Source organism: Phyllostomus hastatus, unplaced genomic scaffold (assembly GCF_019186645.2).
Source record: "Phyllostomus hastatus isolate PE091 unplaced genomic scaffold, TTU_PhHast_1.1 phas_contig_38, whole genome shotgun sequence".
NCBI classification, from domain to species: Eukaryota; Metazoa; Chordata; class Mammalia; order Chiroptera; family Phyllostomidae; genus Phyllostomus; species Phyllostomus hastatus.
The window spans coordinates 25,027,677-25,041,652 of record NW_025333869.1 but is presented as its reverse complement, the minus strand read 5'-3'; the positions used below and the strand labels follow the sequence as shown (position 1 = coordinate 25,041,652).

Here is a 13,976-nt window from a genome sequence, read left to right as displayed (position 1 = left end):
CCAAAGTAGAGGAAAGAACAGAGTACCCTGTCCCAGGTTGAGACGGAAGGCCGCTTTAAGGTCTGCTGGAGACCTGGAATACTCCACCAGGCGAGCGTACACTGCACTCACCCCTAGGTATCTGAGGGGGATGGGTTCCAGGACCCGCTGTGGGCACCAGAATCCACGGACGCTCTAGTCCCATTGTCAGCCGTCTGTCCATATGCACAGCTCCACACCCCAGGTCTAACCAACAGCAGAGTGAAACCCGAGGGTATGGAGGGCTGACTAGGTGAGTATCACTTAGGAAGCAAGAAGGCCAAGAGGGAGTATCCCAGAGGAGATCTCGGGCATGTTGATATTCATCTACCTGACTTGGAAAGAGCTTTCTCGCCCCTCCAGGAAAGAGAACAGCTGGATGCCGGTTGCTCTCAGCCCTCTGACCTGCCACTGGGCACTGCTCCTGGCCAGCCTCCTTCTTCAAGGGACCACACCTGCCCCTCAGAGCTCTAGATCCTTCTTTTCATGTTGTGGAGAACTTCGTAAGTGAGGAAATGTCAAAAATGGTACTGGTGTGCCTCTGTGTCTTAGGGAAGGTCATTGCCAACCGGACGGTGGACTATGAGGAGGTACACTGGCTCAACTTTACTGTGAGGGCTTCAGACAATGGGTCGCCACCCCGGGCGGCTGAGATCCCTGTCTACCTGGAGATTGTGGACGTCAATGACAACAACCCCATATTTGACCAGCCCTCCTACCAGGTGGGTGGCCAGGCCAACAAGCTGGGTCTAGGACCTGTGCCCATTCCTTGGGGTATTTGGTCATCTTTCACTACCACCCTGCCAGCCTCTGAGCCTCATGGGAATGACCACCCCATGAGCAGCTTGATGCCCTGGGCTGTCTATATCAGTGAGTTCCTAGACCGGAGGACTAATGGCAGCCCACGCTCTCCCCCTGCCCAGGAAGCCGTCTCTGAGGATGCACCCGTGGGCACAGTCGTCCTGACAGTCAGCGCTACCGATGCGGACTCAGGCAACTTTGCCCTCATTGAGTACAGCCTCGTAGATGGAGAGGGCAAGTTTGCCATCAACCCCACCACGGTGAGCTGGAAATGGAGAGCATGGCTTTGGGGCGTGGGGAGTGGAAAGGGCTGAGAAGCCACCAGAAGTATTGTAGTTATCCCCCCTTTTCTGTGTCCTGCCACCTGGAGCTCTATAACGTCAGAGGTTTTTAGCCAAGCCAGCAAGCCCTGTTCCCAGAGTCCCAGACATCCCATGGACTGAGGCCTTTCTGTCCCAGCAGACATGGAAGGAGGTGGCCAAAGTCTTTTGGAAGTGACCCTTTATGGGACAAAACTTCTGATATGTGTCCCCAGCACACTAGAAAGCTTGATTCAAGTCCATGGAACTGCTTTTTGAAACTGTCACGTGAAAGGCACAGGCAGCTCTGCAGACAGGGAGCACAGTGTGGGAGCACAATGTGGGAGCACCTGCTGGAAATTCGGCCCTACACTCAGCACACCCCCCGGGCTCCCAAGAGTCTCAGACTTGTGGGAGCGTGGGAACTCAAGAGAAAAGACGGGCAATGGTTTCACATGCCTGCGAACAGGCTCAAAGCTGCTGTTTCAGTACCCAGAGCGCCCTGCAGCCTGAGGGCCTTTCCCAGTTGCTGGGCTGGAATTAGATTTTCCCTCCCACCCCCCTCCCCCGGCCCCATCCCTCTGCATTCCACCCTCTCGGTAGTGTTCTGTGCTTGCTGCCTGGTGTGGACAGTCAGACACGCCCCTAGCCCAGCACTGTGCGCAGTGAATATTTATGGCAGACAACCATATACCTGGCTGGGCAGTAAGCTCCATCCTGGGCCGTCTGTCCTGTCTCCAGGTGAATTGGGGTAGTGAGGGCAAGAAGAGCCACTAGAATGAGAGCTCCATGGGGACTGGGGCTGCTGTCTCTCCTGTCCACTGCTGTATCTCCAGAGCCCGGAGTAGTGTCTGACATGCAGTAGATGCTCAGCAAATACTGGTTGAGTTCATGAAGGACCTGATTCCACCCTCCTCCTACTAGGGTGACATTTATGTGCTGTCCTCTCTGGACCGGGAGAGGAAGGACCACCATATCCTGACTGCTGTGGCCAAAGACAACCCTGGGGATATAGCCAGCAACCGTCGAGAGAATTCTGTGCAGGTGAGAGATGCAGGCTAGGCCCGGGACTGGGGTTGTGGAAGCAGCAAGAAAAGCCTTTAGAGACTGGCTACTGCAAAGCCACCTGGTCCCCTTAGAGACATGGTGACAGGAAGGAAAAGGCAAGAGCTCAGCTGGGTGGGTCACCACGGCTGTGGCTTAGGGAGACAGGCCTCTAGCAGAAACCTCTTGTGCCAAAACGCTGCTAAAGCAGCTAAACATCCTTGGGTGTAACCCAAATAAACCCCGGGCTCCACGGGGCCAAGTGTCTCCATGGTGTCTCATTGAAGGAAGCACAGCCCAGCAACCAAACATAATTACAGCGATTATCTTCATCCATGTGTCTTAAAGCACAGTCACGAGGGACCAAACTCACAGCCCCAGTTCTAGTGTCCACACAGTTGCTCTGAGGCCGGTGTCCCACCTTCCAAGCTCGACCCCATTTTCATCCAAAATTCTATTCCTTGAGACTTTGCTTTCCCTTTCTTTATTCCCCCTTCTTTCTACCTTGTCCAGTCATCTTTCTGCATTCAGTTCCTCCAGTTACCCACAGTAACCTACCCACCCATTCAAAACAAAAACTCTCCCAGGAGAGGAGGTAAGAAGCTGGGTGGGCAGGTTCCGTTCAGCAGAGGCAGGCAGGGTCTGGGAGCACTCGCACACACCCGGATCCTGTCCCGGGCACAGGGCCGTGGGCTGTGTGGGGAAAAGAACAGGATTTGGAGTCAGAAGACTAAGGTTGCCTCTCTCCCAGGGCAGTGGTGTGCGGGGCGGGGTGGGGGGCGGGCAATGCGGGCAGTGGGGGAGGGGGATCGGAAAATGCTTTGTTCACCGAAAGGAGCTCTTAAAATCACTGCTGTCGAAAGCTCTGGTGAGGATGCAGCCAGGCAGGGCCACAGCAACCAGGGGGGAAAAAGGCCTCCTGGCCTGATATGTGCACAGGACCTGCCTGGGCTGCAGGGCCATCAGAGAGAGCCAAGTCCCAGGCCTGGTACAAACCCCTGTCAAGAGCAGGCCTTCAGGGGTGGAGGAACCATCGCCCAGAATCCCGGTACAGAGGTTGGAGTGAGATTCATGGGGCTGGGGCAGGGGGGATGGGGGGAGCAAAGGGCAGAGCAGGAGGTGGGCGAGAGGGCTCCTTGCTGGGGCCCAGGCACATAGCACCTGCTCATCACCGTGGAGCCCTGGGCGTTTCCTCAGGCCAGCACTGCACACGTAGCATCACAGTCCAGAACACAGCACATCATCACGGTGAGCCTCACGAGCCCCTGAGAGGGAAGATATATTGTGACCCCCACCCCCCACAGCCAGTCAGGTAGCTCAGGTGGTTGGAGCCTCATCCTGTACACCAAAAGGTTGAGAGTTTGATTCCCTGTCAGGGTACATGCCTAGGTACAGGTCCGATCTCCGATCAGGGTGTATATGGGAGGCAACCAATCAATGTTTCTTTTTTTTTATTTTAAGATTTTATTTATTTATTTATTTTTTAGAGAGCAGAAGGGAGGGAGAAAAGGAGGGAGAGAAACATCCATGTGTGGTTGCGTCTCATGCGTCCCCCAGTGGGGACCTGGCCCAAAACCCAGGCATGTGCCCTGACTGGGAATTGAACCAGCGACCCTTTGGTTCTCAAGCCGGTGCTCAATCCACTGAGCCACACCAGCTAGGGCAATGTTTCTCACATCAATGTTTCTCTCTCCACGCCCCCTCAAATCAATAAGCATATCCTTGGGTGAGGATTAAAAAAAAGGTATTGTCCCCAAAGTATAACTAAGGAAACTGAGGCTCAGGGGGTTAAATAAGTTGTTTGAGGTCAGACTCTAAGGGCATGCCCTGTCCACCTCTTCTTACTCCTATGTAACTGGGTCACCTGAAGTAGCCCCCAATATGCACCTGACCTTTGAACTCAACCTCCCCGCAGGTGGTGATTCAGGTGCTAGACGTCAATGACTGTCGGCCACAGTTCTCCAAGCCCCAGTACAGCACCAGCGTCTACGAGAACGAACCAGCAGGCACCTCGGTCATCACCATGATGGCAACCGACCAGGATGAGGGCTCCAATGCGGAGCTGTCCTACTCACTGGAGGGCCCTGGTGAGGGTACGTGGCCTGGTCCCTACTCGAGGTGCCTTGGGGGTGGGGGTGGGGGTGGGGGAGGCAGGCTGCCCCGGGAAGGACGTCTCGGCCAGAGCCATGCCCTGCTCTCTGCCCACCTGCCAGAGGCCTTCCACGTGGATGTGGACTCAGGCCTGGTGACCACAAGGCGGCCACTACATTCCTACGAGAGGTTCAACCTGACCGTGGTGGCCACGGATGGCGGAGAGCCCCCACTCTGGGGCACGACCATGCTCCTGGTGGAGGTCATTGATGTCAACGACAACCGCCCCGTCTTTGTGCGCCCCCCCAACGGCACCATTCTCCACATCAAAGAGGTACGGCTGTCTCCCAGGGTCTCCTGCCTGCCCACACGGCGCTTCCAAAACCCAGCCCGCCTCCTCCTGCAGTCACTCCTGGGAGAGGGAAAGGGCAGGTCCCCTCGAGGAGGCGGGGAAGCTGAGGCCAGCAGAGGGAGAGGACTTACTCGGCGCCACACAGGGCAGCACTGAGCAGCGTCAGAAATACGGGCTGTGTCAGCAGAAGGTCTCAGGTTCAACTTCAACTCTGTCACTTACCAGCCAAATCTCTGAGCAAGTGACTTCTCTGAGTTTGTTTTTTCATCTGCAAAATGGGACTGAAACTAGTAAGACCTTCCATCTCCCGCTCCTAGACGTCTGCCAAGGGGAACAGTATCCCCGAAAACCCACTTCCCCCAACTTGTCTCAAAATAAACATACAGGCCCCTTCCGTCTGTCCGTTGTTCCTGCCAATACCACAGTGTAGACAGCCTGGGAGGTGAGGACAGGCATCAAAATAAGCAGCAAGGGGAAGTGCCTGGGCTTCTGGAACCTCTCCAGTTCTTCGTTCCTTGCTCTAAAGATCGCCTTGTAAAGATCAGGAAGTACTCCTCTGTCTGTCTGCTCCCCTCCTTCCTCTCAGCGCCCCGGCCCCGGATGCTCCCACATGTTCTTTGCTCCCAAATGTCAGCATGTCTCTGCATCTCAGAACGTCAGCATCAAACTCTTTTTTTTTAATATATTTTTTAAGATTTTATTTATTTATTTTTAGAGAGGGAAGGGGGGGAGAAAGAGAGAGAGAAACATCAATATGCGGTTGCTGGGGGCCGTGGCCTGCAACCCAAGTACGTACCCTGACTGGGAATCGAACCTGCGACACTTTGGTTGGCAGCCCGTGCTCAATCCACTGAGCTACGCCAGCCAGGGCTAGCATCAAACTCTTGTGGTCATTCTGTGTCCTCTTTAAGGCACCATGGGAGAAGTTTCTGCCAGGCCAAGCTCTAGGAAACACTGTGCTTTGTATGTGCTTTGCTTTCCCCGTGTCTGTTGGAATGTGTGAGCGGTCCTCTGGGCTTTGCCCTCGGGGGAACCCAGAGCATTGGGCTCGCCTTGAGTGGCCCTGGCCCTGCACGGTACCAGCAGGCACGCCTTGCCTCCCGCCCCTCAGTTCCCGTTTTCTAGCCAAACATTTCTTTTCTCTACCCTAATTTTTTTATTTGTTCACTCTTATGATTTACACTTTCTTGTAAGTTGCCTTGAATCCTTGTTGTGGAATGAGGCAGGGTAGAAATTCATAATCATCTGGTCCTTTTCCACACCAAAGGTCCCATTTAGTAACCTTTTCCCTTCAAGGGCCCCTTGTTTTGAAAGATTCACGTCTCCCAAACTACCAGCATTTGTGAATTACCTGTTTGTCTCCCCACTTTCTGCTCATTAGCTGTGAGTGTCATTCAGAGTTTCTGATGGTCATGATCAGTGAGATAAGCAGTGAAACCACGCTGAGCTGGTCATTTTTCAACTAAAAGCAAAGAAACTTGCTCTTTTGCTTGAGCCCTGAGCAGCTTTCTCATGCGTGGGTCACTGTATGACGTCAGTTAGGGTTTTGACATCTTTGACTTAACTCAAGGGATTCAGGACGCTGAGCTCAGAGAGGTGAAGTGGCAGGTCCCGGTCACTTTGTGTCGGTAACAGACTAGAGCCCAGGTGTCCAGTCTACATCCAGTCTGTCACCCTACCTGGCTGTCCCCCGTTTTTAGGCACCCCACTGTGTGGATGGTGCTGTTCGGGGATACTTAGCGCTCCTGTGATTGGGGTAGCAGAGAGCGAGACAGCGCCGAGGACAGAGAGTGGCCGTGGCCTCAGCTTTGGATGCCTCTTCTAAATCTTAGCACGCAGTGGGGTGGGAGGGATGAGGGGAGCCCCTGGAAGGGTGGTCACCCTGAGAGAGGTGGAGCACGCTGAGAGAGGTGGACCCTAGGCTGAACCACCCATGGGCAGTGGCCTTGGCTAGGGGCGGAGGGAAGGGATGTTCTAGCAGATGCTCAGACTCCAGGAGAATCCAGCCAAGCAAGCGGCCGTTTCCTAAGGATGCTGAAAGGCGGCAAGGACATTCTGCTACGGGAGGAGGAAGAATGAGAGCTCTATGAGGGCCAGGGAGCCAGGATTCTCCCAGATGCCCCTGAACCTCCCTTCCCTGCCACCCCCACAGGAGATACCACTGCGCTCCAACGTGTATGAGGTCTACGCCACAGACCAGGATGAGGGCCTCAACGGGGCTGTGCGCTACAGCTTCCTGAAATCCACGGGCAACCGGGACTGGGAGTACTTCACCATTGACCCAATCAGCGGCCTCATCCAGACTGCTCAGCGCCTGGACCGTGAGAAGCAGGCTGTGTACAGCGTAAGGGGGCGAGGCCCGGCTCGAGGGGCGTTGCCGAGGGAGGGGCTCTCCTCTGGGTGCAGGGTCACCACCTCCCCACCTACAATGACCCGGGAATGCCCACCTGGGGCCCTCTGTCTCCTCCTCTGACTGTGCTGCTCCACCTCCAGCTCATCCTGGTGGCCAGCGACCTGGGCCAGCCAGTGCCGTATGAGACCATGCAGCCGCTGCAGGTAGCCCTGGATGACATCGATGACAATGAGCCCCTCTTCCTGAGGCCTCCAGTGAGCTCTCAACCAACCCCTGCACCTGTCGCGCCCACACAGGGGTTCCCTGCCTGCCAGCACACACGTGCATATACTCTCCCGTGCACCCTGTACCATATACACAGGTTGCCCACAGAAACCTTGCATACACTTCAGGGAACAAATATTTATTGAGCAACTACTATTTCAAGGCACTACTCAGCTGTCAAAAAGGCAGACAAAAATGCCCGACTGCTGGAGCCACATCCTCCTAATTGCATGCATGGTGCACGGAAAGCCTGAAAACCAGCTCTGCTGTGCCAAGCCGAGGCTGAGCCCACACCATGATTCAGACTCTGTGACTTGGCGGGTTTTCCTTCTTGTGTACACATGGCATGTGAGGTTCCCTGGAGACTCTCAATGAGTGTGCACACGCAGGTGTGCACACGAAACAGTGTGGCCCTTCATTCAAATGTCCGTCCAGGCGCTGGGAAACTTCAGAGAACGTGCAGATCCCAGCCCTGCCCTCATAGAGGACGTTGCTGGGCGACATCCCTAAGGGCAGAGCTGGGGCCTCCCAGGCCCAGCCTTTGTTCCCTTGAGGTTACAGCCATTCTGCGTGCCCCACGAAATGTGGACAATAAACCTCCTCGGCACCCACAATGGCTCTGCCTTGGGCCCTCTGGCAGGAGCTGGGAGCTCGGGCCTTGCCTTGACCTCCAGTGATGCCCTTCCCCTACCCCCTGCAGAAAGGCAGCCCCCAGTACCAGTTGCTGACAGTGCCTGAGCACTCACCACGTGGCACCCTCGTGGGCAACGTGACAGGCGCCGTGGACGCAGATGAGGGCTCCAACGCCATCGTGTACTACTTCATTGCAGGTGGGTCCTCCTGGGGCTAGTGCCTTCCCTACCCTACGGCTGGAGATGACCCCAATATGCCCTGCCCTGCCCTGCCCCTCACCCTGTGCCATGGTCCTACCTTCAGCTGGAAATGAAGAGAAGAACTTCCACCTTCAGCCTGACGGGCGCCTGCTGGTGCTGAAGGACCTGGATCGGGAGCATGAAGCTCTCTTCACCTTCATAGTCAAGGCTTCAAGCAATCGCAGCTGGACACCACCCCACGGGCCCTCACCAGACCTGGACCTGGTCACTGACCTCAGCCTGCAGGAGGTGCGCGTGGTGATAGAGGACATCAATGACCAGCCACCACGCTTCACCAAGACTGAGTACACTGCAGGTGCCAGGGCCGGAGCCTGGGCACGGGGTGGGGGGTGGCCCCTGCCTACCACTTACACCCATCTGCCCATTCCTGCAGGAGTGGCCACTGACGCCAAGATGGGCTCGGAGTTGATCCAGGTGCTGGCCCTGGACGCAGACATTGGCAACAACAGCCTGGTCTTCTACAGTATCCTGGCCATTCACTACTTCCGGGCATTTGCCAATGACTCTGAGGACGTGGGCCAGGTCTTCACCATGGGTAGGGGTCTAGTCACACAGAGGCGGCCTCCAACCAAGACCTCTGTTGACTACACTGACTACAGTCTGGAAGATATGGGGGTGGTCTCTTCGGGCACCGGAGTACGGCCGGCTGGCCAGCCGGCCGTGTCCATCCTTCCATTCATTCACTCAGCCCGTACCTCTCTCATCTGTTTAGCCGGTCACCTATCGTTTATTAATCCTTTTTTTCAACCACCTATCCATGTCTACCTCTACCCACCCACTTCCTTTTTTCCTTCTCCTCCCATTTCTTCCTCCACCCATTATTTATCTGCCCGTCTGCCCATCCATCCATCCACCCATCTGCCTTCCCACTCTCCATTCCACACATCCACCTGACTTCCCATCTGCGCACCTCGCCCTTCCGTGAGAGGCGCTGTGCCAGGCACCTCGGAGCCCAATCCGAAGAGCATACTTGTACCTACAATGTGCGTGTCTGCTTGTGTGCTTCCCTGGGTCGGTGGCTGAGTCTCTGAGTTATGTCCTAGAAGGTGTCCCAGTGGATGTCCCATTACCTTACTTCCAGTCCCAACTCCTTCCCTGATCTTCTGTCTGGAGAAGTCAACCCAGACTTCCTGGCCTGGCATTCAAGGCTCACCAGATCTTCCTCCTAATCCCCCCTTTCTGGTTCCTCAGCCCCTACTATTCCTCAGGGCCCTGTGCCCAGCCAAACACAACTGCACACCATTCCTTCAGCCTGCCCTGCACCATCCTCCGCTGGGCCTTCGGTCCCTTCTCTATGCTTCCTGGGGTACCATCCCAACCTTGACCTCTGCCTTCAGATGTGCTCCCCACAACCATCCTTCGAAATCGAGTCCATATGCCACCTCCTCCAAACACACACCCAGACGCCTCCCTTGGTCCCCTGAACTCCCTCTGCTCTTGTTTTAATAAACGAAAACACAGAGAGGCTAAGCAGCAACAGGTTATCCAGCTGGAAAGTAGCAGATTTTAAACCCATGTCTACTGTCTTCTAAGAGAAGCCTGGGCAGTGCCTCCTGTGCTCATTTCTCTCCGGAGGAATTCTGAACTGTGTGTGAGACAGAGATACACACAGACACTAAGGAGGCTCAGAAGGACCCCAGTAGGGGATGGACACCAGATTCCCAAACTCATCATCCTCAGGCCAGCACACCCCACAATTGTTCTGTTTAATATGCAGAATGTTTAAGTAACAACTTGGGTCAATAGTTAAAGATCAGGAGAGCTCACTAGAAATCTGCAGAAGAGGTGGAGGTCTCACAGTGCAGGCTGCCCCCCCACTGCCCCCACCCCCTACCCCCCACACACATAACAGCTGAGCTGCAGCCGGCACTGGGCTCTGCAGACATCTGGGCCCGAGGTGCTACAGGCCCAGGCTGCCTCCCCTCAGTGCATCACCTGCCTCTGGGGATTCAGGGATACTGGGTGGCCCCTGAACTGCTCCCCACCCATGGGCTCTTCCTGCAGGGAGTGTGGATGGCATTCTGCGCACCTTTGACCTCTTCATGGCCTACAGCCCCGGCTACTTTGTGGTGGACATCGTGGCCCGGGACCTGGCAGGACACAACGACACGGCTATCATTGGCATCTACATCCTGAGGGATGACCAGCGAGTCAAGATCGTCATCAACGAGATCCCTGACCGTGTGCGTGGCTTTGAGGAGGAGTTCATCCGCCTGCTCTCCAACATCACCGGGGCCATTGTCAACACCGACGACGTGCAGGTGCCCACAGAACCCACCCCGGGGTTGGGGGCAGTGGAGGGAGAAGGGGTAGTAGGCCACTAGGGGGCACAGGTTATTGTGGAGAGGCAAGGCACATGAGAAGGGGTTTATGCCCCCTCAATCATTTCCTACCTGTGTAGCCCTGAGAATGTCCTTCCAGGCCTCTGGGCCTCGGTTTTCTAATCTGTAAAATGGGGTGCAGCATGCTAAAGTGATGGGCATCATGCTGGGTCCTCAGTGGGCACGGGGTAGTGCTGGGTTATTGGTAGGGCAGGGCAGGAGGGGCTCTGAGAAGAGGCCTGCCCACCCCAGCCCATGCCTTACACTCACTACACCCCGTGGTGCCCCTTCCTGCCTAGTTCCACGTGGATCAGAAGGGTCGGGTGAACTTCGCACAGACAGAGCTACTCATCCATGTGGTGAACCGAGAAACCAACCGCATCCTGGACGTGGACCGGTGGGTGGGGGTCCGTGCTCTGACTGTCGGCCCGCCTCCCTGCCCTGGAACTGGGGAGGGGACCCACCGACAGAAACATAGACAACACCGTCAGGCCTGCCGGGTGGCACTCACCCAGAGGTGGGCGGGCCCCCGAGAGAACACTGTGGGCAGAGCAGAGCTCTGCCCCTCTGCGCCTTCCTCTCCTGTCTGTAGCATGGGAGACTGGCTGTGAGAACCAGACAGGATCCTGCATGAAGGGACGGTGAACCCTGTAGGACACGAAGCTATCCTAGCTGGGTGGGCTTCGATCTTCCAAGGCTAGGCGTGGGGGTGGGAGTGAACTTCAGGGGTCCGAAGCAAGAACTGAGCAGACTGGTCGGACTGCTTCTGGGGGACGGGGGGGCTGAGGCACCTGCCCCCTGCCCTGCCCTGCCCTGCCCAGGGTGATCCAGATGATCGACGAGAACAAGGAGCAGCTGCGGAATCTCTTCCGGAACTACAACGTGCTGGACGTGCAGCCCGCCATCTCCATCCGGCTGCCCGACGACATGTCTGCCCTGCAGGTACCCCTGGGTGGCACCTGCCCCTCCGCCCCCTCGCCCCACTGGGGGCTCTCACCCGCTCACGCCTGGTCCTGTTGCCCCAGATGGCGATCATTGTCCTGGCCATTCTCCTCTTCCTGGCTGCCATGCTCTTCATCCTCATGAACTGGTACTACAGGACCGTGTGAGTGACCCTGCGCCCATGCCCTGAGACTGGCCGCCCAGCCTGCTCCTGGGGTGGCTAGGGAGGAGGCAGCGCTGAGAGGCCAGCCCAGTCCCGGCCTCTCTCACCAGCACTTCTCTCCGCCTCTCTCCAGACACAAGCGGAAACTCAAAGCCATAGTGGCCGGCTCCGCAGGTGAGCAAGGGCTGTGATGGGTGGGGCGGTCCGAGGGCAGCAGGGGCTCCGGGGAACTCACAGGCCCTGGACTGGGCCCAGGCTCCCACCCCTCCATGCCCCCAACCGCTCCCTGCAGGGAACCGAGGCTTCATCGACATCATGGACATGCCCAACACCAACAAGTATTCCTTTGATGGGTGAGTGCGGCCCCGAGCCCTGCCTGGGGCCCTCTGGGCAGGCCTGCCAAGGACCCAGCTGAGGAGGCGGCGACTTCCCTGCTGCCTCCCAAGCAGTGAGGGAAGCTGGCTGGCTGAAACCTGGGGTGCCGGCGCCCCCTGGTGAGCTAGCCTCCCCACTCTCTCCACCCTCAGAAACTCACCAAACTGGGCTTTCCACCCTTGATAGGCCCTGAGTTCAAGGGTCGAGGGGAGTTGACTTTGGTCGGTGGGTACAGAGCAAGGCTTCCACTGAAGCTCATTCAAATTGGCATGTCGTCCTGTCCTGGTTCTAGTGGGATCCTAGGGGGAGGAGGCACCCACAGGTGCCATGGGGCAAGGGGCCTACCTTTGGCCCCTAAACCCCTATTCTGTGCAAGACACTACAGCTGGCAGGCCAGGGAAACAGGAAGGGGTGAGGGGTGAGGGGTAAGGCTGGTAGAGCCTCTGTCTACTCAAGCCTCCCAGCCTCACCCCTCCACACTCCCCACCTGCAGGGCCAACCCAGTATGGCTGGATCCTTTCTGCCGGAACCTGGAACTGGCCGCCCAGGCTGAGCACGAGGACGACCTGCCGGAGAACCTGAGTGAGATCGCCGACCTGTGGAACAGCCCCACCCGCACCCACGTGAGCCAGGCCGGAGCCGGGGGCAGGGTGGACTTTCATGAGGGACAGGGCAGAGGGAGGCTAGGTCTTTGCCAGCACCGGCCAAGGAGCTGTTATCTAGGAGGTGGTCCCCTGCCCTGTGCATGTGCACGCACATGCCACCTCTGGTCCAGCTAACATCCTTTGTCCCCAGGGAACTTTCGGACGTGAGCCGGCAGCAGTGAAACCTGACGACGACCGGTACTTGCGGGCAGCCATCCAGGAGTATGACAACATTGCCAAGCTGGGCCAGATCATTCGGGAGGGGCCCATCAAGGTGAGTGCCCCCTGCAGGGCCACCTGCATCCCCACCCCCAGGCCCCTGGCTAAGCTTGGACCTGCCCCAGAAGATAGAGGGAGGGAAGAGTTTTCTCCCCCTCCAGGTTCAGCTAGACCTGCCCTCCACTGGGGCAGAACACCAGAGCAAAAAGGGGCCTGGGCACCCCCTGATCAGGGGCTGCTTCAGCCTGAGGTGCCCTTAGGACCAGGGCACCACTGAGAGTTGTCACCAGGCTCTGCTCCTGATCCTCTCCACTAGGTTTAAAGGCCTGTGCCTCCGAGATTCCCAGTCAGCTTCCACGGCCCCCTTCTGTGTTATGGGAGTGGACGAGGGGTGGGGAGGCCCCGGGAGGGCCGTGGTGGGGGGTTAACCCTCTCCCTCCCCCAGGGCTCGCTGCTGAAGGTGGTCCTGGAGGATTACTTGCGGCTCAAAAAGCTCTTTGCACAGCGGATGGTGCAAAAAGCCTCCTCCTGTCACTCCTCCATCTCCGAGGTAGCCGGGAGGGCAGGGGAGCTGTGTGCCGTGCCCCAGCCCTGGGGGTGCTCTCTCTCTCTAGCTCTCCTGCTACCCTTCTCCTTCTCAGAGTCCCTGGAGCTCAGCAGCCAGGACCAAGAGAGCAGTGGGTGGGGGTGCAGGAGAGGGGCAGCAAACTCTGCTTCCTAGGTTCTACAGTGGGCTTTCTAGGTATGGGTGGGTATGTTTCTCAGATTTGAGGAACCCCAAGAATATACCTTAATGGGGTGTCATTTGAAGAAACGCTATAGGGTCAAATAGGTATACATATATCATGTTTGCCTACAGTGATAAAGTGTCAGACTTGATCTAAAACCCAGATTCCCAGCTGGGCCAACATCCTCGAGTGAAATGGGCTAAAGCTGGGTTCCACACAGAACAAAAGCACCATCTGTGGGTCTCCACTGCACCCATTAGTCCCCTCCAACTTCACCTGGGGTCACTTTCAGCCTGGCCACTAGTGTTGACCTTGCTTGAGACCAACTCAATCACAAACCCAATGCTACAGTTGCATCACAGGGCCTTTACAGATAAAAGCGAATACACAAAATTCAAGACTCACAGGAGCCCATACTCCCAAGAACACGTCCCTAGCACTGCAGTCTCCACGGTTCCCCTTTGCCCCA

The 13,976-nt window shown here is 56.9% G+C and overlaps 1 protein-coding gene across 1 annotated transcript in view; it reads left to right on the top strand.

Annotated features, from left to right (window-relative positions):
• The window catches only part of CDH23 (cadherin related 23), a 412,088-nt gene that overhangs the window by 397,067 nt on the left and 1,045 nt on the right, over nt 1-13,976 (top strand). Inside the window, exons 50-68 of the mRNA XM_045841835.1 lie at nt 571-740; nt 942-1,079; nt 2,043-2,162; nt 4,078-4,255; nt 4,376-4,587; nt 6,758-6,949; nt 7,099-7,212; nt 7,923-8,052; nt 8,159-8,410; nt 8,489-8,650; nt 10,120-10,376; nt 10,736-10,833; nt 11,258-11,378; nt 11,462-11,541; nt 11,675-11,715; nt 11,834-11,894; nt 12,410-12,539; nt 12,712-12,834; nt 13,225-13,329. Coding sequence (XP_045697791.1) covers nt 571-740; nt 942-1,079; nt 2,043-2,162; nt 4,078-4,255; nt 4,376-4,587; nt 6,758-6,949; nt 7,099-7,212; nt 7,923-8,052; nt 8,159-8,410; nt 8,489-8,650; nt 10,120-10,376; nt 10,736-10,833; nt 11,258-11,378; nt 11,462-11,541; nt 11,675-11,715; nt 11,834-11,894; nt 12,410-12,539; nt 12,712-12,834; nt 13,225-13,329 — 2,684 coding nt within the window. The remainder of the gene's footprint in view (nt 1-570; nt 741-941; nt 1,080-2,042; nt 2,163-4,077; nt 4,256-4,375; nt 4,588-6,757; nt 6,950-7,098; nt 7,213-7,922; nt 8,053-8,158; nt 8,411-8,488; nt 8,651-10,119; nt 10,377-10,735; nt 10,834-11,257; nt 11,379-11,461; nt 11,542-11,674; nt 11,716-11,833; nt 11,895-12,409; nt 12,540-12,711; nt 12,835-13,224; nt 13,330-13,976) is intronic.